A 25645-nucleotide genomic window follows, 5' to 3' on the forward strand; every position below is an offset into this window, starting at 1 on the left:
TCACCGAGGGCTGAGTGCAGGGTGGGCAACCAAAGGTAGACAGACTACTCCAGAAGGAGCATGACTTGTCTTCCACCAGAGTTACTGCCCCTCCTCTAAGACCTTGTACACCCCGACAGACACTACCGAGGTATAAAGACAATTAAATTCAAAAGGAAGCTCTCTTGCTTGTGCAAACAGTAACATTGAGTTGGCAGGAGAATGGTTAATTACCTTCATGTTTTACAAGGTGTTTTGCTTCTGCTAGAATTTGAAGCCTCTGTGATGATTTAGTTTTAGACAAATTTATTCATGTTATCTGTTATAAATGCTCTTTGCTTTTGACCTTTTTGAAGTTGAATAAAAATGAATCCCTAAATATATGGCTTAACTTGAACAATTTCATTGTTTCTTAACAGTGTGTTAGACCATAGTAATAGTCATAACAACAGTCTGATTGTAATCGTTTCAAAGGGTTCCTATTAAAGATAAAGCTGCCTAGAAATTACAGATTTAAAACAAAAACCTTTGGCCTTACAGGAGATGGAAACAGGAAGCCATTCATCTACAGTCACCCAAAGTTAAAGAAATTAGAAGATGTTGTAGTAGAACATTTCAGATCCTGGAAGGAGCGTGCAGGTACATTTCGGATGTAATTAAAATGCTAATCCATAGTATGCATCGATTTACACCTTAACTTTTTCTGCTTCTGACATGTAGGAAATGTGTATTCTGTGCTTTTGTCACTACCAATTATTCGTTGAGTTTTCTCCTCGACTTTCTTCGCTGTAAATTTACATTCTGATTGCCACAGTTTACGGCCTTTTCCCAAAACAACAGCAACTGTTCTTCTCTTAACAAAGCTTCATTCCCTAGCCTTTATAATCACTTGACTTCATTAGCCCCTTACGAAATGTCGTTACCCAACTGACCATCACTGCACCCACTGATAATGCCTGCTTTTGTTTTCAAAAATGTAGAGTTGAATTTGAGGAGGAAATATTGTGGCCTCCTATTCTGCTGCAAGGAGATGCATGGATAACGCATTCAATGAACTGGATAAATTTCAGGGTGTGTAATATAGTAAAGAGGCTGCTAAAAGCCTTCTCAGTTTAAGCCACCATCTCCTTGGTAACGCTGCCCATCTAAAAAAACTGGTTGGAGCCGGGACTATGCATTTGCTGATATGGGGGTCTCCCTCTCTCTCTCCTGCATCAAACAGATCAAAGTGCACCTGAAGGCCAGCCTGGGGAGACCAGAGTCATGATCTTCTCCTCCTTCCGTGACAGTGTGCAGGAAATTGCAGAAATGCTGAGCCAGCACCACCCGGAGGTGAGGGTCATGACCTTTGTGGGCCACTCCACCGGCAAGAGCACCAAGGGCTTTACGCAGAAGGAGCAGCTTGAGGTAAGGAGGGGTCGGGGGCTGGCGGGGAGCCCAGCGTGGCAAAGTCATGCTGCGCACGTCTTGCTTGTTGTCATCAGCGAGCTGTTGTTGCAAGGAGAGCTCCGGTGCCAAGAAAGCGCTCTTTGCAAGACAGTGGTGCCCATTTAGAACTTGGCTGCTATGTGCCGATGCTCTGAACTCATGATGCTCCATACCTTCTGCTCGTTTAGCATGTGCTTAAGTCTCTTGATATTTATAGAATTAATGGGCGTGTAACCGTACTGCTCACAGTTGCAAGCGCATGATCACGGTCCGGCTGCAGAACTGCCACTGTTGCACAAGCCCAGAATCATCCTGCCTCTTTCAAATGATGCAGTGTGATTCCCACAAGGCTCTTATGCTCAATACCTAAATCTGGATGAACCAAGTGGCAGAAGTCTATAGAAACAAAATTACTGTTTGGTATCCAGGTACGTTTGGATTGTGTCGGCTGCTGCTACTACCACCACTACTATTTGGTAGTGACTTGCCCATAAAAATGATGCAGTGGCTTGCAAAGACATGGCAGGGGTCGGCAAGGTTTACCTTGGCTGGGCCGGTTCACTACAGCGGAGATCCCTCCGTGGGCCGGAGTGTGCGTGAGCACACGCCCCGCGATTTCCGGCGTCTGTGTAGATGCAATTTCCAGCATCACGAAAGTGAGTCGCCACATTGCGCCAGTTTAGCGCAGTGCGCGGGGACTTGCTGAGCGGACGGCTTGGTTCGTGGGCCAGTTAAACGACCCCTGAGGGCTGCTTGTGGCCCATGGGCCTTAGGTTGCCGACCCCTGATATATGGTGTAGCTGTTGATCATAGAATCCTAGAATTGTAGAGTTGGAAGGGACCTTGCAAGCTTCTCTCTCTCTCCACACACACACACACACACACACACACACACACCGTACCAAATAGCCAGAGCTACTTACCAGCCAAAGCTGATAAAGAAATAAATCATTTTGCAGTTAATCCTCTCCAGAACTGCAAGCGTCTCTCCACACACAGAAACACACACACACACACACACACACACACACACACACACACACTGTCGCCTTTACGTATCCTGCTTTTCCTCTGTTGTAGAACTCAAGGAACTCAATATGTGATTCCTAGGGGAGTCCCTCCTTTAGGCGCACCAGCCAGACTCAGGCCTTCTTAGCTCCAGCAAGATGTGGCCGCAGGAAGCCAGAGGTGATTGACAGGTTCTCTGCAAAGCAAATGCTCAAGTGTTTCCATCCCCCTTTAGGTCGTGAAACGTTTCCGTGAGGGTGGCTACAACACTTTAGTCTCCACGTGTGTGGGCGAAGAAGGCTTGGATATTGGAGAAGTTGACCTCATCGTTTGCTTCGATGCTCAGAAAAGTCCAATTCGGCTTGTGCAACGAATGGGCCGAACCGGGCGCAAGCGGCAAGGGCGGATCGTGGTCATCCTTTCTGAAGGACGGGAAGAGCGAGTAAGACATAGAGCCAATAGGAGCCCATTCCACAGCCAACTCACTGCATTCCACAACATAACTCACCTTTTTTTGTTAATACTTTTCCAAATTTCCTAAAGACGGGAACCCAAATCCTAAGACTTACTGTGCATGAAAGTCAGTCCTTTGAGTAAGATAAACCAATGGGCCCAGCGCTGCATGGCTTGGCATGACAGGTCGGCTGTGGCAAACATTTAGGATCCTCGTGCCCAGATGTTCTGTGTATCCATCTCCCACAAAGACAGCAGCAAGGAGGACATAGCTTTATCTGATAACATGGACTAGTGTCTTTGTAATATTAAACCATGGTTTAGTGTTCCATGGATGAGCCTCAGTAGCCCAAGCAAAGCTCTGGGCTTGCAGGCTCCCCTTTCCTCCTCTTTTTCTTCTCTTGGCCATGGCAGGAGTAGACCTTCTGCCAATGATTCTTGGGTTACTTTTGCATGTGAACTAGGAATCCTGGTTTTAAACATACAAGGGTTAGTTAAACAATCCAGCAGCTGTGGGCTGTAGAAACTGCTTATTTTTGCTTTCTCTTTCCTGTCTCCACTGGTTTACTGGATCCAGGGTGAGTGGGCAGGCTGAGTTAGCTGGAAGAAATAATGAGAGCCTCCAAGGACGCCTCACGGAGGGGTTCCAAGGAAGTTAGCAAATTACCTGATCTCATGGGTAGGCAAACTAAGGCCTGGGGGCCGGATCCAGCCCAATCGCCTTCTCAATCTGTCGCGCGGATGGTCCAGGAATCAGCATGTTTTTACATGAGTAGAATGTGTCCTTTGATTTAAAATGCATCTCTGGGTTATTTGTGGGGCATAGGAATTCATTTTTATTATTTTTTTCAAAATATAGTCTGGCCCCCCACATGGTCTGAGGGACGGTGGACCGGCCCCCTGCTGAAAATGCTTGCTGACCCCTGGTCCAGAGTGCTGCTGGCCCAGAAAGTATTGGCACTTGACCCAAGTGTACAAAAGTCTGCAAGCCTAAGAACATAAGAAGAGCTCTGCTGGATCAGGCCAGTGGCCCATCTAGTCGAGCATCCTGTTCTCACAGTGGCCAACCAGATGCCCATTATGGGAAACCCCAGCAGCATTCGAGCTCAGGAAAATCACCTTCCCCTCCTGTGTTTTCAGCAACTTGTTTTCAAGCTTGCTTTAGCTGCAGGTCTGTCCATCCTTCCTTGGGAGTCTGTCCTGCTGAATGCAGTGGGGTGTACTTTCAGGCAAACATGCATAGGATTGGAAATTGCACTCCCCCCCCCCCCACACACAAACAGAAAACCACCAAAATTCTCCTTTGTTTTGCAGACATACAATCAAAGCCAGTTAAACAGAAGAAGCCTCCTCAAAGCTATTTCTGAAAACAAAGGGCTCCACTTATACCAGCACAGCCCACGGATGATTCCGGAAGGCATCGACCCGAAGATGCACAGGATGCCAATCACGCCTGCGGAGCGTGAGCCAAGCCCCTCCAAGCCCACCTCAAAAGGGAGGAGAGACCACGCTCTGCTGCTGCAAAAGTGGCTTCCCTATCCCACTGGGGCAGGTAAGATGTGCAGAACATTTTTTCTCCTCCTCTTGGGGTGTTGCTGTTATTTGAAGCCTGCTTTTTAGGGCCATGCACTCACAAGCTGGCATGCAGGAAAAGGGGTGGCAAAATAGATACAGCCGATTCAGTACACACTTTAAGGGTCGGCAGCTTAATGCAAGGAAGCTGCTCCAAATCCCAACAAGCAGCACAAAAGAGAAAAGTTTACAAGGCCTCCTTGAGTGCTTCTACTGTAGTGATGAGGCACCAACCAATCAGAAGGGAGTTCAGAGCTCTGGGCCCCCACTGAGGAAGCCCTGCACAATCATCTCGCTGGCACATCCCCCGAGGTAGACCTTAACGGGATGGGGAGGATCATAGGCGTGGAAGTGGCCCTGCTCCACCAACTATATATGGCTATGTGAGGCCTTTGGAAAAGCATTATTGCACCCTGGCTTAGTTGTTGGAGGGGTATCAGTAGCGACTAAATCCAGACCTGTTCCAGGTGAGAGGCAGTTTTGCTGCTTTCCCATGTGTATTGTCCGGCATCTAGATTAGGAGAAGGAAACATAGACATACCACTTGTTTGAACGCAAAATTCCTCATTCACCTTCCTTCATGAGGGCATGCCATTTGCAGATGTGTTTCGCCAGATGTTTTATCGTCTCCCTCGTGCCACACGGTGCAACATCATCTCACTCCTGCCCCATGCAATGGGGTGTGTGTGTGGATTTCCTAAAGTCTGTCTTATCCCTCTTGGCTTTCCTGCTTTCAGAACTGGTCTGCTTCTATCACAGGATTGTAGAGTTGGTAGGGACCCCAAGGGACATCTAGTCCAACCCCCTGCAAAGCAGGAATCTTTTGCCCAATGTGGGGCTCAAATCCACGAAGGGAGGGCAATCTTGTGCTGAGCTCCAGGAGTTTAGAGGAATCTTCTGTTTGACAAGCTATGTGTCTGGTGCCTATTTGAGAGATTTTTCTTCTAAGTATCAACCTTCTCTCCCTCCCTGCCTCCAAACACTTTCCAGATGCAAAGCAAACCCGTACGTCCGAAGCTTGGTGCCTTACAGCTGAAGAATTTGAAAGATGGAATAGATTGTATAAAATCAAAGCTGGTGATGGGATAAGAAACCCAGTTATGCCTCGAAGTCACTTTGAAACATTAGAAGACGAGGAGACGAGAGTAAGTTGGGGCCTGGATGCGCTTGGAGCAGGGTGTTCTCTGGCCTGGAGCAGGAATTCCAAGCTCTGTCTTGCTGGATGCGCCTCAGCCAGGAGGAAAGTGGACTGATCCCTTGTCAAGCATAACAAAGGGCTGCTTTTGCCGTGAACTTCAGACACCAGCTGGGGGATGGCTGTAGCTCAAGTCTCAGAGGACCGGCTTTGCATTGTTCAATCCCCACATCTCCAGGGCTGGGAAAGACTCCTGCCAGCAACCCTGGCCGTTGAATAGAAGACTGAATACAGTCCGTGCACAGTACTTTGGTGCTCTCCGTCTCTTAACTAACAAATTGGAGTGAAAAATAAAGAGTATTTTAAGAGAGAGTCGTCTTCTTGCAATAACTGTTAATGTTTTATTTATGCATCAAGCCCTGTAACTGGAATTACTATTTTTGTACAATCTGGATCATGAGATGCTTTGTATTTTGCCAGCCAGTACTTGGAATGAGCTCTGTGTTGCTCTCTGTTTTGAAACCCAGGACTCGCAAGCCAAGGAGGTCCATGTGCTGTCTCTGACAGAGTGGAGGCTGTGGCAGAACCGCCCTTTCCCTACCCACCTGGTGGACCACTCGGATCGCTGCCACCACTTCATTAGCATGATGGAGATGATCGAGCAGATGAGGCATGAAGAGGTTGGTAAGCTCACAGCCTCACCGAACAAACACTATCTCCCTATAAGAGTCATGTCAGACTTTATAGTGTGCATGAGACGGTGTTGTGCCTTTGTTGAAGGAAGAAGTTGAGCAGGCAGAGGGGCCAGGCAGTGCAATTTGTAGGAGTGGATTGTGGACTCAAGGGAGGGGACAGTCTATAGTCAGCCATAAACCTCACTAGGTGGCTTTGGAAAAAGCACCTCTCAGCTTGAGCCTGCCATTCAGAACATTTATAAGGTAATGGGCTGCAAAGCACGTTCAAAAAGACCTTTGCCAGTAAGCAAGCATCTTCAGGTTCCTTTGCTTATGACCCTTTGTAGGCCCAAGCGGAGTTAGGAGAAAAGGCCCTGGGGTGGCTGCAGCCTCCATTCCTCTGGACGTACTCCGGTGAGCGGAGCTCTGGAAAAGGCATCCCTTCTCCAGGGCGCTCCCAGCGACCTATACCTGCTGGGGTAAGCACACTATCCTTCTGGCTTAACACAGCAAGACGTTAGAGACATTGTAGTTCTAAACTAGTAATTTATTTACAGAATATACAGACAAGCAATCATGGTGCTCTCTCTCAGCTCCGAGAGCGGAAGAATCCATAGCGTAAAATTGAAAGTACAGTTTTACTGTCTCATACCGGAAGAAAGATAAGCCTGTCTTCCCTTCTCACGCTCCTCACAGACAGGCGTGTGAATCACACATATCATACAATGCAGCTTCAGAGGTCTGGTTTGCTAATGGGGTTGGGGCAATGTCATGCTTCCTGTATCTTAGGTGAGTTCATTGCATTCAGGTTTGAGGACCTGTTGATCTCAGCAACTTAGTTTAATGTAAAAACGCTTCAGTTTGCTGTAAATTCTGAGCAAATACATGCATGAGATTCTAACTTGGAAAATTTTAGGTGTGGATTTTTTTGGCTTTTCTCTGTGTGCCTTTTATTCCAAGCACAAAAAAGCCACGGAGACAGTTGTGTCCTGCTGTAGAAAAGGGGAAAGCAATCCTCTGTTTCATGCAGATGCACACATCAACACACAGACGAACCATAAAAGAAGCTTTTTATTAATGCCTTCCTGGCTTCATTGCTAAGGCAACGGAGGCTTGGCCAAACAGATTGGATTTTCCCCTAGCTAGAGTTTGCAGGTTCCACAGTGCTGCTTCAGCGCTTTGAGAGCAGGCAGTGGGCTTATCTCCCATCACAGTGCTGTGGTGCTTAGCACTAAGACTGGAGGTAAAAGATCCCTCATCACTCTAAAGATCAGACTCGGAGCCTTATCTCCCAGTCTGCTTGTAGATAAAGATGAGGCATGGCAGGCTGGATCTGGCCTGCAGGCCATGGGTGGCCACCTCTCCTCTGTTAGAGAGAAGCCAGTTGCTCTCCTCTGGAATCCTGAGCTGTCCGCACAGCTGCTCCAGAAGAGCCCAGCAGATGACTTTCTGTTCAGTGAGAGTGTGCTTGCTGGGTGCAGCTCATTAGAATGAACACAGCTTTTGCACAATACCCCTTTCAAGGCTTTTCTGCTGTGCTTTTGCTTTGGGAGCTGTAGCTTCAACAACAGGAGCCTCCATAGATGTTGACACCAATAAGAGATTGTGAATTCAGATTTCAGAAACTAGCTGGTGCCAAATTTGGTGGCCAGGCTGCTTACCGGGGCAAGGCAGTCTGAGCACACAACTGTAATCCTGGCCCAACTGTGCTGGCTATCAGTTAGCTTCTGGGCCCAGTTCAAAACACTCATTTTGACCTATAAAACCTCATGCAACTCTGCACCCCAATGCTTCTTGGACTGCTTCCCCCCATATGAACTGACCTGGACCCTTTGACCATCCTCTGAGGCTCTTTTTCATATGCCTCTTCCATGAGAGGTCTGGAGGGTGGCAACATGAGAACAGGCCATTTGAGGAATGCTCCCTCCAGGGAGGCTCGTCTGGTGCCATGATTACATATCTTTAGGCAATAGTCAAAAACATTTCTTTTCTGCCCAGCCTTTGATTTTAAATTATCCATGGCCTCCTTGAGTGGTTGAGATGTTTTAATCCTGCCTTTTAAGAATATGATTGTCTATTAGATTCTTATTTCGTTTTGTTTTATGCGGTTTTTAATGTTTTGTTTGTTTGTTTGTTGGATGCAACAACGGAATGTCTAGGTGTGTGTTTTTTATAACAAGAATGCAAAGCTGAAAATGAATGAATTGCAGCTAAAATATTATGTTCATTTTTCACATGGTCTAGTCCTTCCCCTGCCCACCCCCTAATATTCTTAAGAGGGCCTTTTTTTCCAGTCTTCAGGGAGTAGCTGGAAGTGGGGAGGCAGAAAAAGGTCCTCCTTTCCTTCATTCTGCAGTTTTAATCTGAAATCTTAGGCTCAGTACTGCACTCAGAGCTCAGAAACTAATGAAATTCCCTGTTGCAAAACGCGCCTAGAACAATGGGAGTTTCGAACACCGTGTTTACTACCATGCAGAGCACAGTAAATTAAAAGGATTGCATTGTCGGTCTATTCTGTGGATTCTTTAATAAAAAGTGTGCCCTGGGTGGATTTCAACACCCCTTTTGTAGGAAGGTGTGACAGACCCCTTTGCAGGCGCTTCTGCTTTAGCTAGGGATGCAGATGTGCTTCCAGTGAACAGGTGATGCCGTGTGTTGGCACACTTAGGCAGGTTTTAAGCAGCAAACTCACTTTGGGTTCAGGAGCTTGAGTCACGCGCAGTAACTATGCAGTTCTTGGCCTGCACTAACGTCAGAGTGTTATATTTAACACTTGTCGGTTTTTCTCTCCTACTTCAATTCACACTCCTACGCCAACAAAATGGCTCAAGGCTATAATTGCCCACATGTGCGACTCCTACTTATGGCTGCTGGGATTCCATGGGCGGGAAACTGTGGCTAGAAGCCTGCAGAGAATCCAGAGGAGGGAGTCAAGTCCCACACGTGCAGGAGCAGTGCAAATGCTCTGTTGTTGTTGTTGTTGCTGCAGCTTCAGCACTTGGGATCAAATGTCTGGAGGATGGGAACTGTCCATGCAAGACGGCCTCAATCTGTCTGTTTTCCCTCTTTGGAATAGTTCCAACAGTGTTGAAAATGCATCTCCTTTTCACAGCGGAAGCCCGCAGAAGAACTTCCACTCAGGAGCACAGTTACAGTTGTGGAGATTCTTGTGCCTCAAAAGGCAAGCGTTCTCTTCTCACTGTGGCCACCCAGATAAACCCAAAAGCACAATTTCAACCCAAGAGCTCTCTCTCCTCCTGTGGCTTGAAGGCAGAGCAGAGCTATCCTGGCCTAGTAGCCATGAATAGCCTCCTCCTCCATGAATCTGTCTAATTCCCCTTTAAAGCCATCCAAGTTTGTGGCCACAGCTACATCTCATGGGAGTGAATTCCATAGTTTAGCCATGCGTGCCATGGTTCTTCCTTTCATATGTCCTGAATCGACCAGTGCTCAGCTTTGCTGGTTGGCCCTAAATTGAGAAGGGGTAGGAAGACTGCAAAGGTCATGCCAGGCATCTGAGTTAGCAAGGATCGTTGGAGGCCCCATGGGAGCCTGAGTGCAGTGAAGGTGAGCAAGTTAGCTTGAAGCATTGCTGTAGCCCCAGGCAGAAGCCCATTGGAGGTTGGAATGCTCCAGTCATTTGGCCATACAGTTCAAGGCACACTTGAGCCATGCACACGAGTCTCCTGGCACACCTGCTGTCACCCCTGGGACTGTGGCAATGAAGGCAAGATCCCAGGAGTTGAGAGAGAGAACTTCTAGGGAGGAGTTTTTAGCACAGAACATTGACAAGAAAGGCGCAGGTTCGTGGGGGATGTTGCGGAAACTGTGCTTGGAGGAGGGATGGTTCTGTGCAATTCTGTTTGCATGGTTTGCTTTTCAACCCACATCTGAAAAGCTAAGCTTGGTGTGCTGAGAGCTTCCACTAATACCCATGCACACACACACACACACACTGTTGCTAATCAGGTCCTGCACTACTTTGCCCTGGAGCATTAAAGGGTCATATGGGCATTTAAGAGGATAAAGCTGCACTCAGCAATCTGAAAGGCTTGCCAGCTTTCCCTGCTTGCTTCTCCAGCTTGTTACAGAAAACACATTGCCCCTAATGACAGCAGGGAAACTGATGCTCATTCCAAAATTATGCTGTGTTGGCTTTGCCCTTCCTTCCTTCCTTCCTTCCTTCCTTCCTTCCTTCCTTCCTTCCTTCCTTCCTGTTGTCTTGTGTTCCCTTTGGAGGCTTATTCTTCATGCACTCCAGCCATGGGGTTCTTTTGCATTTCAAGGAGTCAACTCTTGGAGCCCAAGAGTTGTCAGAATTGTTATTATGACTCCTGTACTCCCAAAGCCAGAGTTGCCTTGTGACTCTGTGGGTGGGATGTTTGTGTAATGAGCTATATGGATTCTCCCATTTATTGATGCCCTGCTCCCCGGGAGAGAGAGGGAGAACTGTTGTTCGTTTTTTTGCAGGCCAGAAGCCCATTTAATTGTTAGACACCACATTTTCTGTCACCTTTCCAAGTTGTGAATATTGTTAATCTGGCAGGATTCTGTAATTCTTAATGAAAGCCGTTGCGCTAATGCAATCGTATTGGGAAAGGAGCGGTTTTGTCCCATGACCTATTTTGCTGAGCAGCTGGTTTCAAATCTCAAGTTTTGTTAGTTCCTTCAAATGGTTTTTAGATGCTTTACTCTACTAAGCAACATGTGAAGGTGTGAGAGTGTCTTTGCTTCCCACCTGCGGTTTAGAACCTGCCTGGGGTCAAGTGTCCTTTTCCATAGCGAAGGAGAGCATTTATGTAAGACCGTGTGAGCCTGAAACGAGGACATACACTATGATCCTAGCTGCCAGACTTGGGTACCCCTGGAGGAGAGTTGCTTTATGTAACTTATGTATCAGGTCACTTTTAATGTTAGTTCTTTTTTTGTAGGCCAAATTTGCAGGTAAATGAACTAGCTGCATTGTTCTGTTTTGATTTAAATGTCTCCATGATCCTGTGAACTTAGGGAAGGCTGCACCAATACACACACAGGCATTGTTTTCCAGAATATAGTCAGTCCAGGATTTGGAAGCAGTAGAGGAAAACTGATGGAAGGTATTGTTAAAAGATAAAATAACCAAACCTATAGAAGAACAAGCCTTCCTGAAACAGAACCAGCATGGTTTCTGCAACGTCAAGTCTTACATTATGAACGTATTTGAGTTCTTTGAGAGTATCAACAAGCATAGCATACTTAGGAATTTCAAAAGGCTTTCGACAAAGTACCTCACCAAAGACTCCTGCTGAGTAAGCTTAGCAGTCATGGAAGAGGTCCTCTTGTGGGCTGGGGATTGAGAACCAGTGAGTAGGAATAAAGGGACAGATCTGTGGATGGAGAGATGTAGAAAGTGGAGTCAGAGGCCGTATTGCTTCTGAATGCCAGTTGCTGGAGGTCACACAAAGCGAGAGGGCTCTTGTGCTCGAATCTTGTTTGCTGGTTTCCCACAGGCATCTGGGGAGAAGCCATTGTGAGAACAGGAAGCTGGGCTAGGTGGGCTGTTGGCCTGATCCAACAGCCTCTTTTGATTTTCTCCTTGAGCCCTCAAGAGCAAATGTTGGTCTCCTGGTCCATTTCCCTTCTGCAAGACTGAAGCAATGCCAGTCTAGTAAACACAGTTGATGGGAGGATAAGGCGTTAGATGAACTTTGAGTCAAGCAGACATCTGAAACAGTGTCTTTTCTTTTTTTTCAACTAGGGAGAATGCCACTATGGGCTGGATACCCGTCCTTATTTTCACTGGGAAGATGTTGAGGCATCGGAGAAGGCTCAGCGGGGCAAGAGGTGTCGTGATGCAGCAGCTGCTCAGAAGGCGCCTTTCTCTAGAAAAACCCGGGTGGAGGCTCCAAAAGCAGCAACACACCGCTCATCTTCCTCTGTGGAGCTTGATGCAGAATGTGTATCTCTCTTTAAAGCAACGAGCTTCAAATCTGTGAATAGGCCTCAGGCTCTGTCGGTAGACTCTGAAAGTCATGCTACAGAGGGGCTCAGCCCTGCAGATGGTTTTCCAGCAAGCACTTTGCCGTTGGTTGAAGGTGCTGGATGTAAGAAAATGTCAGATAAGGATGAGGAAAACATGGAGGAATCTGCCAGCATAAGCACTGCCCAGAGAAGTGTTGCTGATTGTGAAAATGCAGCTGAAACAAAATTTCAGCCTGTCTCAAAAGTGTGCGGCTCATGGAATGGACACGGTGCAGATTCAGGCTATGGCTTCTCTGCAGAAGAAAATTCTCCCCTTTCTTCTTTGTTTTATGCACCACCAGCAGCAGCAGTGGTGGATTTGTTTGCGCATCCTGGTGCAAGTGCCGATGAGGATGCTTTTTGGGGAAAATGCATCCCAACAGATGCAGCAAGGCTTCTGTCACAGTCTCCCCCTTCTCTGAATGAATTATTTGATTCTGAAGAAGAGACAGAGGATGTAGCCCAGCAGTTAAGCTCAGTGCAAAAATGTGTTTCTGGTGTGTTTTCAGGCAAATGTCCTTCAGGAGAAAATCTGACACCTTTCAAGCCACCTTCCACATCACCTCGGACCATGTCTGAACTCACCGATGCTCAGGAACAGTGTTCCTTGGATAACGCTTTGGAAAAAAGCTGCATTCCTGAAGCTTCCTTTAGCAAGATAAATGATTTTGATTGGGACGAAATATTTGAGTGTGACGATGAAAAGCAGATGGGCATTCAAGGGAGAACTCCACCAGTGGCAAATCATGATCCAGGAGGAAACCATTCAGGAAAGGAGGCGGCTTGCAGAAGTTATCAAGGATCCCAGAAGCTGGCTGAGAGGAATGCAAGCACTACTGAAGTGTCTGGTCGCTTCTTTATAGGAGAGGATTTTGCAGAGAGTGGCCCTCATCCAGACACAAAAGGAGGGGAGCTTTCAGAGCCATCATTGTGGGCTACTCAAGCCAGCACCCCGAGCAAGGAAGAGGGGACCTCTGAAATGCAGCCCTCAGGGGAGGAGCTTCATGAGGTCAGCCAGGGAAACCCCATGAAGTCACTGACAATCCCAAGAGATGGAGGTTTGGAAGCATCTGTTGATCCTGTCGGTGCAGGCAAAGTAGAAGCCCAGCGTCCTGGAGAGTTCTACAATGTTTCTCAGGAGTTGTTCTCTGTTAACTTTGATCTGGGTTTCCTGACTCAAGAATCGGAGGACGAGTGCTCAGAGCAAGTGGACACCGTGAAAGATGGGGGAACTCACGCGGCAGTTAGCTCCTCTAGCGCTGAAGTAGCGCTCTCAAACAGCAACGTGTCAAGGAAGTCTCCACTGACCTGGGGTAATGAATGCTTTAATGGAACCAAGTTTTCTACACCTTTACACCTACAAAATCGGGACTCTTGTCTTGCGGCAGTTGAAAATGTTATTCCCTTGGTCTCTCCTTTGACACCAGCGAGAGGGAAACTGTGCCAGTCACCAAGTTCTGCGCACGCTGCATTTTCCACACCGACAGGTAGGCAGGTGAGCCATGCTGGCGTCCCCAGAAGAACCTCCACGAGCTCTTTCTCCGGGAATAGGCAGGAAAGTGCACAGGCACCAGTCCCAAGGAGAGGGAATGCCAGTACAGTGAAAAGGGACTTGGCTAACTCCATTTTCAGCACAGAGGGGCTTGCACTGCGGGAAACTGCGAAGGTGGAAAACAGAAGCCTAAATGGCCCTAACATGCTTCCCATTGAAGGTAAGATTTTTAAAAAATTAAAATAGCGTAAGGCATTATGCAGAGAGGACTTAGTCTGCCTACAGACTTCAGAAGGCAGATGGGAACTGGATACTGAGATCCTGCCTTTTAAGCAATGAAGGGATGTTCTCTCGCTCGGTTTATGGCAAGGCTAAGCATCAGGTTGCAGAAGGCAACATCCTAGAGTTAGAAAGGGCCTCATGGGGAGTCAGCCCAACCTCCTCCCCCCGTCCCCCCAGCTGATGCAGGAAACCCCCCACCCTCTGGATCCCCAATAGGTGAGGCCATCTTGCCTCTGCTTAAGAACCTCAAGTGGAAAGAGAGTCAGTCCGACATTCTCTCTTGAATGGTTTATGCTGTTGGGAATGTTTAAATCATTTTTCTTGCAATGCATTAAAAATATTCTTTAGCCTTCCTCTCCACACAAGAGGGTACCAAAGTGGGGTACAGTGGAATAAATTAAAAGCAACCCCCTCTCCCTCAGTTACAGATCATCAGTCAGATAAAAACAGGAACAGATAAAACCATGACAGAGTCAGTAGTGACAACAAAGGGTAAAGGGACCCCTGATCACTAGGTCCAGTCATGACTGACTCTGGGGTTGCGGTGCTCATCTCACTTTACTGGCCGAGGGAGCCGGCGTACAGCTTCCGGGTCATGTGGCCAGCATGACCAAGCCACTTCTGGCAAACCAGAGCAGCACACAGAAACGCCATTTACCTTTCCACCGGAGCGGTATCTATTTATCTACTTGCACTTTGACACGCTTTCGAACTGCTAGGTTGGCAGGAGCAGGGACCGAGCAATGGGAGCTCACCCCATTGCGGGGATTCAAACCGCCAACTTCTGATCGGCAAGTCCTAGGCTCTGTGGTTTAACCCACAGCGCCACCCGTGTGGGTTAAAATACTGCTGTGGCATTGATACCCCTAAAGGCCTGCTGAAATGGGTTCATTTATGCCCTGCCCTACTCGGCCCATCCTCAACGCCAGTGGAGATCCTGGCCCCCCTCTTGCCTCCTCATTGTCTCTTCTCCAATCTAAGCCTGCTTCCCTGCAGCCTCTCCTAGCGAGGGGCCTCCCGGTCCCCCTGCATCTAGGTCACACTTCTTCGTATGCAGTTTACTTTGTCAGTATCCTTTTTAAACGGTTAGAGGCAGCAGCTAGAACTCTCTGTGTTGGGAAGTGGAGACCGGTGGCTGTACCAACCTTTAAAGAAAGGGTTAAACTCTGGGTGGCTAAAATAGCACACTTTTAGGTTCATGGAATAAGAGTGCAGGCAAGGCCACTTTACTGAAATACAGTTGTTTACTTGTTTGTTTTAAAAAAGGAAGATAACTTTATTAATTTGGGATATGTCTGAATAAACCTCAACTTTTTCTGTTCCTCATCCAGTAAGCTTTTTTCCAATCAGATGTAAGCAATTTCGCCATAAGAGTGGTATTATATAAGATGCAATGTGATTTAGACAGAGCGATACTGCAATTTATTACAAAATCAATTTTAAAAATTGAAATGTAAATGAACTGTGGAGCTTGGAACTGGACACGGTAAGCCAGATGGGGTCTGGCCAAAGTAGAATAAAGCAGCACCATTGTATCTGGAGGCTCTGCTTCTGTGGATGCAACGCCTTTGCTCACTCCTGCCCTGGCGGTTTCCCCGCCGGAGGCCTGGGCTTCTGGATGGCAGTTGCTGTGAAGCGCAGGGGGGGGGGAGAGCACGGCTGTGCTCAGGTGCCCCTCGTGGGCGCCCAGTTGGCCACCGTGAGAGCAGGGTGCTGGCTCAGAGGACCCCCAGGCTTCATCCAGCTGCAGGATCAGCATAAGTTTCTACACCCTTAGCTTACATCTTTTACCTTTTTATATTCTTACTCTCCTACTCTCAAGGCCTGCTCCTTCCTCATTCTGTGTAAAAGCACGTGGGGGACTGCTGGATTCCTATTAAAAACAAACCAACACAACCTTGAGGAATATGTGTAGGGAAGAGTTAGAAAATGGGGCAAAAGTGGCAGGGAGGGGAGAAATGGAGTCAGCTGGAGATACCTTGTTCCAGAGGTGCCTCTCTGGCTACCTGTAGGAGGAGCAACAGCTCTTGTACGTGGGCTGACAACATGTCCAAGAACAGATAAGTGAAGTTGGCTTAGTGTTTCCCCCTTCTCTTTCCCCTCATCCATATCACTCGGTAGCACTCTTAATTTCCAGCTCCGCAAGGCACTGCAGCCAGATGTTTTCCTCTGCTGGGAAATACTGTTTAAGTTGCCCCAACTGAACCCTGAATGGATGGGGATTCACAGGCCGACAAGAGCAGCCTCCTAAGCCAATTCAGAATTGCCTTATTTAAAGAAAAAAGGGAGAAAGCATTTTCCTCTCGGACTTACAAATATATTGTATGGTGAAACACACACACACACTTTCTTATTATTGTTTCCCACATACTCCTTCGCAGTTGGGGCCGGCAGTGAAAGCGAAGAAGAAATTGTTTTTCTCAGAAAAAATAAGAAGAAAGTGAACGTTTTCACATCTCAAAACGTGAGTCAGCTCAGTTAAAATTAAAGGCCACCAAGCTCCAAACAAAACTCCTCTCTCTGCGGTTTCTAAATGTGTTTTGACGTCTTCCTTCCTTCTCCCAAGATTGATGATGACTGTGACTTGGAATCGCCAGTATTTGCTGTCAAGAAACGGAGACGTCCGCTCGTCACAGTGAGTAAATACCCCCGTCAGGGCAGGAAAAACACATAAAACACATTTTGCTCCGGTTGGCTTAAACATCCCTCTTTATTGTTAGGAAATGTTTATTACCATTTTTATCTAAAATGGCTTTAACCTGCAATAGCACAGGAGCTGATTAGTTTTGAGATATCTAGCAGAAGTAAAATAGTTTTGTTTTTTTATAGTCAATTCATTTATATACTACGTTTCCCACAGTGACACCTGTGCTCAAAGCAGTTCCTGTAAAATGTGGTAAAGTTTATTCTTCAGATGGAGAGATATTTGGGCAGCATTCTCAGTTGAATGTACTCAGAAAACCAGTAGGCTGCTTTACCCTGAGTCGTCTTCTTGGACACCTGCCCAAATGCTGCCCCTGCAGGGGTTCTGGGTCTCCACGAGAAACGGCTGAACAGGCCACCCCCTCCCTCTCCTCCACTCTTCCTCCAGAATTCTTTAACCACCCCTTAAGTGTAATTTCACCATCAACATTAATCATAAGTAACATGAACCAGGCTGCCTATAGCATCCCAGATTTGAAGCCAAAGGCTGCAAGTTTTGGTTAAGCCAGACCCATAAAGTCCCTGCCAGGGTAGCATGGAGCAGCAGTTAAGGCCAGAGGAATCTGGCTCTGATGCCACTGTTGACCGGTGTCTGTGCTCTGTTTCAGTCAGATTTGTCTAGCGACGCAAGCCCAGATTGCCCTGAGAAGAGCTGGAGCAAGAAGCCAGGTGCGAAGAGGCGGAAAAGGGCAGACGCTGCTGCCAGGAAGGTGCGCATATGACACACAGCGATGCTTCTTTGAGGCTTGGGGTACTGTGCTTTTCGTTTCCCCTTCTGGAACCTTAGACAGGAAGGAAATACGGGGCAGTGCGTGTGAGGGGAACATGCTTGGAAACAGAGTCTCCTCTGTTAGGCCAAATTTCAATTTTGGAGCAGGGCCATGCAGCTCAGCTGAGCAGGACGACACATACTTGGGTGTGTCATTCAGCCGTTCCCATCCCTAGTTAAAGAAGAGGATCTGGTTTCAGGTAAGGAGGAGAGGCCTCTCTCTGCCTGAGAAGTCATTATAAAACTGGAAGCTGCCTTATACGGCCTTTGATCCATCTAGCTGAGTATTGGCTCTCCAGGGTTTTAGGCTGGAGTCATTCCCAGGCCTACTTGGAGATGCTGTCAGGGATTGAATCCCAAATGCAGGAAACTAATACCAAACCAAGGAATTCGGGGAGAGGTACTTTTGGCCTTGTGTTTTGTAATTGAGGATGGACAAACAGTTTCTGCACTTGGAGGCTTTGGCCCCCGGCAATGGGGTGCTTCTTCTTTCCATGTGAAGCTGTGGCCTCAGATCACTTGATCTGCACGGCTGGTGGTGGTGGTGGGGGGCTTCGTGGGCTGGCTGGCAACATGGGATCGTGTCCTTGCCCGTGGCCAGTTCCTAAAAGAAGCCCAGTTCTGATCAGCCATGGGGTGGGGGTTGGCCAGTCCCCGGCCACCTGGCATGGCTGGTTCTACAGCAGAGTCTACGAGTTGGAACACTGCTGGACAGGAACTCTCTTGCTTTTGCTTCATGTAGAACGCAGCCAAATACTTCCTGGACCAAGAGGCGGAACTTTCTGAGGAAGGAGCCATGGAGGTTTCATCCGACGAGAGCATCGGCTCAGAAAATGTGCAGGGTTCTTCCCTTGTCGAGTTTTTAAATGATGAGACACAGATTATGCAAGATCTCAATGGTAAGTGAAGGAAAACCCTGCCCTTTTTCTGTTAGCTGGCACTTCCTTTGGTCTAATTGTCCTTTTCCACTGGCACTAGTCCTCCCAGTAGCTTTCCTACAAGGCTGTGATTGCAGTCAGCATGTCAGGTTTTGGAAATTAGTTAGCAGCAGTAAATCAGGACTGCGTCGCTTCGGTCCATGCTGCAGTATCATCAACAAAGTGGAAAGGTGAATAACAAAGGCACAAACTGCAGGAGAGCTTGAATAGCCGGCACTTGGACCGAGGCCTGGAAATGGATAGAGAATGAATGGCATGTTGAGATGGATGCTTGGAGGCCACTGAACTGCTTGTGTGGCAGCAATTGCCACATGTGGAACCTGTCCCGCCAGCACTATTGTGGGAAGAGTTCTCTGCTACTAACAGACCCCTGATTCATGTGGAGTCTGTTTGTGTGGTGGGAATTGTAATGGATCTGCAAAATAGGCTGCCCTGCACAACACAACTTTTCCCCACCCTACAGAGACTCTTTCCGCCTGCGAAGCCTGCCCAAACAGGTGCCAACTGCGGCTTCAGTTCCTCTTCTGTCTGCCTGACAGCTGCTCTTTTTTCTCTCTGCTTAGAATCTGAGATGCATGCAGTCTACCTGAAATCTGTACGAAGCCCAGCTGTTGGCAACAGGTATAAGATGCAGAAAGGATGCAACTCGGTGGCTGTTTTCTCACAGGTAAGAAGGCAGACAAGGGAGGGTTGTGTCCAAAGCACAAACGGGGGCTGGTCTTGATCCACAAAGGCTGCTTGTTGGTTTCTCACAGCCTTATTGGAGTGAATGGTCACTTTTCGCAAGTGTCATCTTAAAGAACAAGGCCGAAAGGATTGTTTCAAGGTGGGCTGACTTCTTAGCAAGGCAGAACCTGCTGCTTCAACACAGTTGGGGTTTGTTTAATACCACCCTTTGATAAAAATCCCCAGTGCGGTTCACATGAATCAACATATAAAAACAATGTAAAATACAAATATTGCAAATCAGAGCTATTGTAAGGCACAAGAAAGAAAAGGCAGCGTGATTGGGGGGGGGGCACAACCTAAGAACAGGATTCCGATTCCACCTGAATGATCTGGAAAAAAGTCTGTGTCAGGCAGACTTCTCTGGGGAATGTGGTCCCTAGTTGGGATGCTGACCTTGAGAAGTTCCCCCTCCCTCATAGCCACGAGCAGAATGACCTTATCATATAGGTAGCTTGATAGGGAACTTGGCCTTCCTTTCGGCACTGGGGAGTCAAGCAAGTTTGGCCTCAAAGGACAGTAATGCCACCATGAATTGGGCTGGGAAAAACACTGTTAGCCAGTGAAGGTCCTTTAACTGGGCCAAGTTGCTGTGAACAAATCGTGCCACTATTAAAAGTCAATACCAGCTGCAGCTTCCAGGGCAGCCCCGCATGCCAAAAGGTCCCCAGAGCATGGCTGCCCTTGGCCAGCCTGCCTCTCTCTTGGTGAAGCCACAGTTCATGTGCCATCATCAGCTGGGAGAGGGAACTCCCTTGGTGTCACTGAGAATGCTTGGGAGTCCAGGGACAGGACTGGATCCTCCACCCCAAACCAAAAAACAGATCCTTCAGGGGAGTGCAAGCGCATCTAGAACACATTGACCTTCTCCCTAAACCCAGGCAGCCTCCAGGCATAGAACTACTGCTTTCTAACACTTCTTCAGCCTGTGACGTGAGTCCAGGTAGCAGCTCAGGGAGAGATGTGAACAGTCCAGGAACTGGGGTGGGGGAGTGTTTTTGCAGTGTGCAGGGGCCTGGGAAAACCTGGCTCAGGTGTTAAAATGAGAGCTTGGTTCCTCAGCATATTGACGCCACTTTATCCCAGGTTCTTACTGTATTTTTCAATAGAAAGGGTGGGGTAGACGTGCCAAAATAAAGTGGCACCTGCAAATTAAGGCATTTGCCTTCTGGATTTCTGCCATATTCCATACATACCTGTGAACCTGAGAGCAAAGTGACACATCAACGTCATTTTGTCACTACAAACTGTGCCAGCCTCATGCGCTGAAAACTCCTCCAGGCTTGACTGGAAAGGTCACCTGCATTTCATCTGCTGGAGCTGGCCAGGCCTGCGGCTACAGCCCACGTGAGGCTCAAGACGTTCTGTGGCCCTGCCTTGGAGATATGCAAGTCGTGGCGTGGGTTCTCCTCAGCGGTTTCATTTCCTTCCAGGTTCCAGAGCAGGACGAAAGCTACTTGGCAGACAGTTTCTGTGTGGAGGAGGTGGAGGATTCCCAAAGCTGCTCCAGTGAAGATGAGGAAGTTTGTGTTGACTTCAACCTGCTGCAGGAGAGCTCTGGGCACGGGAGAAAGCAGTATTGCACCCGACGCAGGAGGAAGCTGAAAGAGGCAGAGGCTGCTCCCCCGCCGCTCAAGAAACGCTCCCGGATCCAGATTCTCAGCAGCTCTAGTGAAGATGAAGGAGGGGTCAGAAGGGAACCGCCTCCCGTCGCGAAAGCGGACCAGGGGTCGCATGCGTCCTCATCACTGACTTTAGACCACCGTCTGGACTGCAGAACATCTGCTCCAAAGGCTGAGATCCGTCCGCCCCAAGAGAGCAGGACCCAAGGGCTCGTGGGACTGAAATCTTCCTTGTCGGAAGAACTGGACTTCCAGGCAACGTCAAAGGTATGGGCTGTGTTTAAGCTGTTCCTTCCTTTGCTGGTTTATCTGTGGCCAGGGTTAGAATAACAGACCAAAGCCCTGAAAGTGATCTGGTCAAAGCTCTCGCCAGGAGGCAAGATATCCCACAGCGCCAGGGATGCTTCTTCAGGCTTTCCTTGAGAACCTTCAGCAAAAGGGAGCTGGGCATGTTTAGCCTGGAGAAGAGGAGGTTAAGGGGTGATATGATAGCCATGTTCCAATATATAAAAGGATGTCACATAGAGGAGGGAGAAAGGTTGTTTTCTGCTGCTCCAGAGAAGCGGACACGGAGCAATGGCTCCAAACTACAAGAAAGAAGATTCCACCTAAACATTAGGAAGAACTTCCTGACAGTAAGAGCTGTTTGACAGTGGAATTTGCTGCCAAGGTGTGTGGTGGAGTCTCCTTCTTTGGAGGTCTTTAAGCAGAGGCTTGACAACCATAGGTCAGGAGTGCTCTGATGGTGTTTCCTGCTTGGCAGGGGGTTGGACTCGATGGCCCTTGTGGTCTCTTCCAACTCTATGATTCTATGATTCTATGATAAGGTCCTCCCACCCCCTCGGATGCCTCCTCCACTGTGAAAATGTAGTAATAATAAAATAATAACAATAAATTTTATTTATACCCCTCCCTCCCCAGCTAAGACTGGGCTGTTGGCGGCTAACACCAAGTATAAAAACAATTGATTAAAATACAACTTAACAACAAGATCAAAATACATTAAAATGCAGCCTCATTTCAGTACTGGGAACAGGCAATTGTTCTGTGCACTTTTGGCTGGCAGCACCCCGGTTCCCCTTGGTCATGCTCAGAGGCCTTTTATAGTGTTTCTGCCTAACGGCCTTCAGACCAGAGATGTTGGGGGTTGCACAAATCACCTTCTGTATGTAAATTGAATAAATGTGCCTGAGCTGTTTTTGCAATGGCATTTACGTTTTATCGAGCGCCTAGAGGACTACAGAGGTCTTGAGGTCAATGAAAGATTGGTGAGGAGGGCACCACCTCCTCGTCCCCAGAAGTTGTCCTGCTGGAATAATTTGCAGGTGACTTCCTGTGTGAGTGCAATTGTTCTACTATGAGGCTGGAAGCATGTCTAAACAAAAGTGGGATTTAGGTTTTGTACCACTTGCCCACCTAGCAGTTCGAAAGCACGTCAAAAAGTGCAAGTAGATAAATAGGTACCACACTGGCGGAAAGGTAAACGGCGTTTCCGTGCGCTGCTCTGGTTCGCCAGAAGCAGCTTAGTCCTGCTGGCCACATGACCCGGAAGCTGTATGCCAGCTCCCTCGGCCAATAAAGCAAGATGAGCACGGAACCCAAGTCATCCACAACTGGACCTAATGGTCAGGGGTACCTTTACCGTTACCACTTGTCAAATACTGCCATTTCCTATGCAATATTTGGACTGCTAGGCAAACTACCAGCCCTTACTTATCTTTCCCTGTCCCCCCCCCCCCCATGGTCTATTTTAGGACCTCTCCAGGCCCTAAACAGGTCATTGATGCGCTGATAGTGCCTTAGTGTACTCTTTATACTGAGCCACCCACACATCATTTCACTTTAGCTTTTCTGTGATGCTTCCTCAGCGCCACCTGGAGGGACACTCGTGCACTGCAGTGCAGCAAAAACCACATACACACACACAAAAAAAACAAAAAAAAACCACCCTGGAACTTTAGAGGTACAGGATTTCTGCAGGACGTAACAAGGTGTGGCCTGGTTGCAAATGAAGCAGCATGACTGCCCCCCAAAACCTTCACAGGCGCAAGCACTGTTGAAAGCGGGATTGTGTGTAACTGCCCCAATAGCTTCCTGAGAACAAATCTAATGCTTGATGAAAAGGATGTCTGGAGGGGGCCCTCAGATGGTAGAATCATAGAAGTGTAGAGTCCAAGGGTCATTCAGTCCAACCCCTGTGATGTAGGAGTCACAGCTGAGGAATCCCTGACAAATGGTCAACATCCAACCTCTGCCTAAATGAATGTTCCATTCCCCACCTCCCTGTTTTTAGCTGCTCTGGGGAAAAGGCTGGGTATAAATAAATACATAACCGTAATAATAGTAAACCTACACCTTCCAAAAAGGGTCTGGAAGCTCTTTGGAGGCAGGAACTGTGGTCTTGTGTCAAGTGGGAAGCCCTGCAAGGCTCTGGGGTGCACTGGTAATGATAACGAAATGGTGATGATAACGAAAGCTCAGCCTGCGCTTTCTCTTGCTCTGGCTGCTTTGAGGATGATGGGATGATTTCTCCTGTGATGTTTTCAGCCAGAAAGCTCTTTGGGACACCCTGCGGCGCTCTGCTCCCGGAAGAACCCGCCGCTGCCTCTCTGCGTTCTGGTTGACAGCCGTGAGATCTCCTCTGGGCCGGACGTCATTTCCACCCTGAAAGCTGTTCACGGAGTCAAGGTCCACGTTTGCTCACTGGGCAGCTGCGATTACGTTGTCAGCAGCCGGCTGGCCGTGGAGAGGAGATGCCAGGCGGAGCTGCTGAACCCGGCACACAGGAGCAGAGTGGTCCAGCGAGTGCAGCAGCTGAAGAGCAAGTTTGACAGGATCTGTGTGATCGTGGAGGAGAGAGTCAAAGCAGGTGGGTCTCCTGCCTTTGGTGGGCTTTCTCCTTGGGCATTAAGCACTTCAGCTTCCAGCTCTGCTGGTTGTGCTATTTAGCGTCAAACAGAAAATGCAGCAGCTACAGCACAGCAAATAGGGGTGAACAGAGATGGCCATTTATAATAATAATAATAATAATAATAATAATAATTAATAATAATTTATTATTTATATCCCGCCCATCTGGCTGGGCCTTCCCAGCCACTCTGGGCGGCTTCCATAAAAACCAAAAATACAGTAAAATCACACGTTAAAAACTTCCCTGAACAGGGCTGCCTTAAGATGTCTTCTGAATGTCAGGTAGTTGTTTATCGCTTTGACATCTGCTGGAAGGGCGTTCCACAGGGTGGGCGCCACTACCGAGAAGGCCCTCTGCCCGGTTCCCTGTAGCTTTGCTTCTCGCAATGAGGGAACCGCCAGAAGGCCCTCGGCGCTGGACCTCAGCGTCCGGGCAGAATGATGGGGGTGGAGACGCTCCTTCAGGTATTTAGGAGGTAGAAACGTAACATGGTGTACATGGGACCTTTTGGGGAAGCTGGTGTTGTCCCACCAAGTAGAATCTATCCCAGCTGCTTCTGATCATGCACTAAAAGATGATAAGGTTCTTCGCTCCACTTTGAAGAATGAAGAGGCAACTAGGAACTGCACCTTTTTCGGTAGTGTAGGAATGATCAGGAACTTGTGTCTGCCTCCTCGGTTTCCACTCAACTGTCTTTACGAGCGAAAAAGAAGAGAAATATGGGTCCTGATTTTAAGGGTCTTCCTCTGTCCCCCTGGGCTGTGAAATGCTGTAACAGCTGACAACCTGCAGCAGTTGAGAACACAACTTGCCCTTCTGCTAGAGACGGGATGGAGAGCCTGTGCTCACCCCCTCCAGGCTTTGCTGGACTTCCCACAGCCCCAGGTCAACATCAGGGGTGAAGTTGAGGGAGCCCAAGAACACCCAGAGCGCCACAACATCCCCACATCTCTGTGCTTAGCACATTGAAGCTGATCTCTTGCCACTGGAGGCATCAGGGAATGAAAGGCCACTGATAGCGAGAAATCTGGAAGCCTCTCCCAGGTTGGCAGCACAGGAGAAATGCTGACACCAAACTCTTGTTCTGTAAACTTCCAGGAGAAGCACGGAGAGCGTTCCACAGAAGCCGGCACTACGACAGCCTCCTGTTGGCCTTCGTCCAGGCAGGAATCCGGGTGCTCTTCAGCTCCTGCCAAGAGGAGACGGCTGACTTGCTGAAGGAGCTGGCTTCGCTGGAGCAGCGGAAGAACGCGGCCATCCAAGTGCCCACAGAGGTGCAGGGGCACAGGCAAGATGCCCTCCGCTTCTACCTGAGCATTCCCTGCGTCAGCTACCCAGAGGCCCTGGCCTTGTGCCACTGCTTTGGCTCGGTGAAGGAGGCAGCCAACAGGTAGGGCTTGGGCAGGGCCTCGTCCAGTGTCCCAAACCTGACGGGCTGCATGCTCCCTCCTCAGCTTGTGATGGCCGATATCTGTTCAGGGACTCTGACCTCAGATAGTAGTCTCTGCCACATTCTTTGGTAGCAAATTCCTCAATGCGACTTGGTGCTGTATGAAACCAAAGCCATCCACTGCTCTGTCCTGAGTAGGCTGCTGGTCACTTGGCTCTTCCTCCTCCCCTTCAGGCACATTGGAAGAAGCCTCCTGCGGCCCAAACGCACGCAGTGTTTGTCCTGCTTGCTGCAGCAACTGCCTGTTGGCCTGCAATGGAGCTCAGCCTTCCTTTCTTTTTGCTCTTTTCCAGTTCCCCGGGCGAGATGGCAGCCCGCACCCAGATGAGCCAGCAGAAGGCAGAGAAGGTCTACCATTACATGCACTACGCCTTTGACGCTCAGATGCTGCCTGAGAAGATCACGTGACCAACTGCAAATCAGCAAGGTCACCCCTTCTCAAAAGACGCACTTTATTGTTACATCTCCTCATTGTAAGATATGTAAATAAACTTCCGAACTCA

At 48.4% G+C, this 25645-nt stretch overlaps 1 protein-coding gene across 1 annotated transcript in view; it reads left to right on the top strand.

The window, feature by feature from the left end:
* The window catches only part of FANCM (FA complementation group M), a 51676-nt gene extending 26031 nt beyond the window's left edge, over positions 1-25645 (top strand). The window contains exons 8-23 of the mRNA XM_079980191.1: positions 520-618; positions 1202-1386; positions 2651-2857; positions 4183-4420; positions 5431-5585; positions 6103-6255; positions 11987-13961; positions 16405-16487; positions 16590-16658; positions 17335-17436; positions 18238-18394; positions 18997-19100; positions 20593-21048; positions 23329-23650; positions 24791-25082; positions 25436-25645. Of these exons, the coding sequence (XP_079836317.1) occupies positions 520-618; positions 1202-1386; positions 2651-2857; positions 4183-4420; positions 5431-5585; positions 6103-6255; positions 11987-13961; positions 16405-16487; positions 16590-16658; positions 17335-17436; positions 18238-18394; positions 18997-19100; positions 20593-21048; positions 23329-23650; positions 24791-25082; positions 25436-25550 (4712 nt within the window). The 3' untranslated portion in view covers positions 25551-25645. The remainder of the gene's footprint in view (positions 1-519; positions 619-1201; positions 1387-2650; positions 2858-4182; positions 4421-5430; positions 5586-6102; positions 6256-11986; positions 13962-16404; positions 16488-16589; positions 16659-17334; positions 17437-18237; positions 18395-18996; positions 19101-20592; positions 21049-23328; positions 23651-24790; positions 25083-25435) is intronic.

This window comes from Podarcis cretensis, assembly GCF_951804945.1.
Source record: "Podarcis cretensis genome assembly, chromosome: 1".
In the NCBI taxonomy this organism is placed as follows: Eukaryota; Metazoa; Chordata; class Lepidosauria; order Squamata; family Lacertidae; genus Podarcis; species Podarcis cretensis.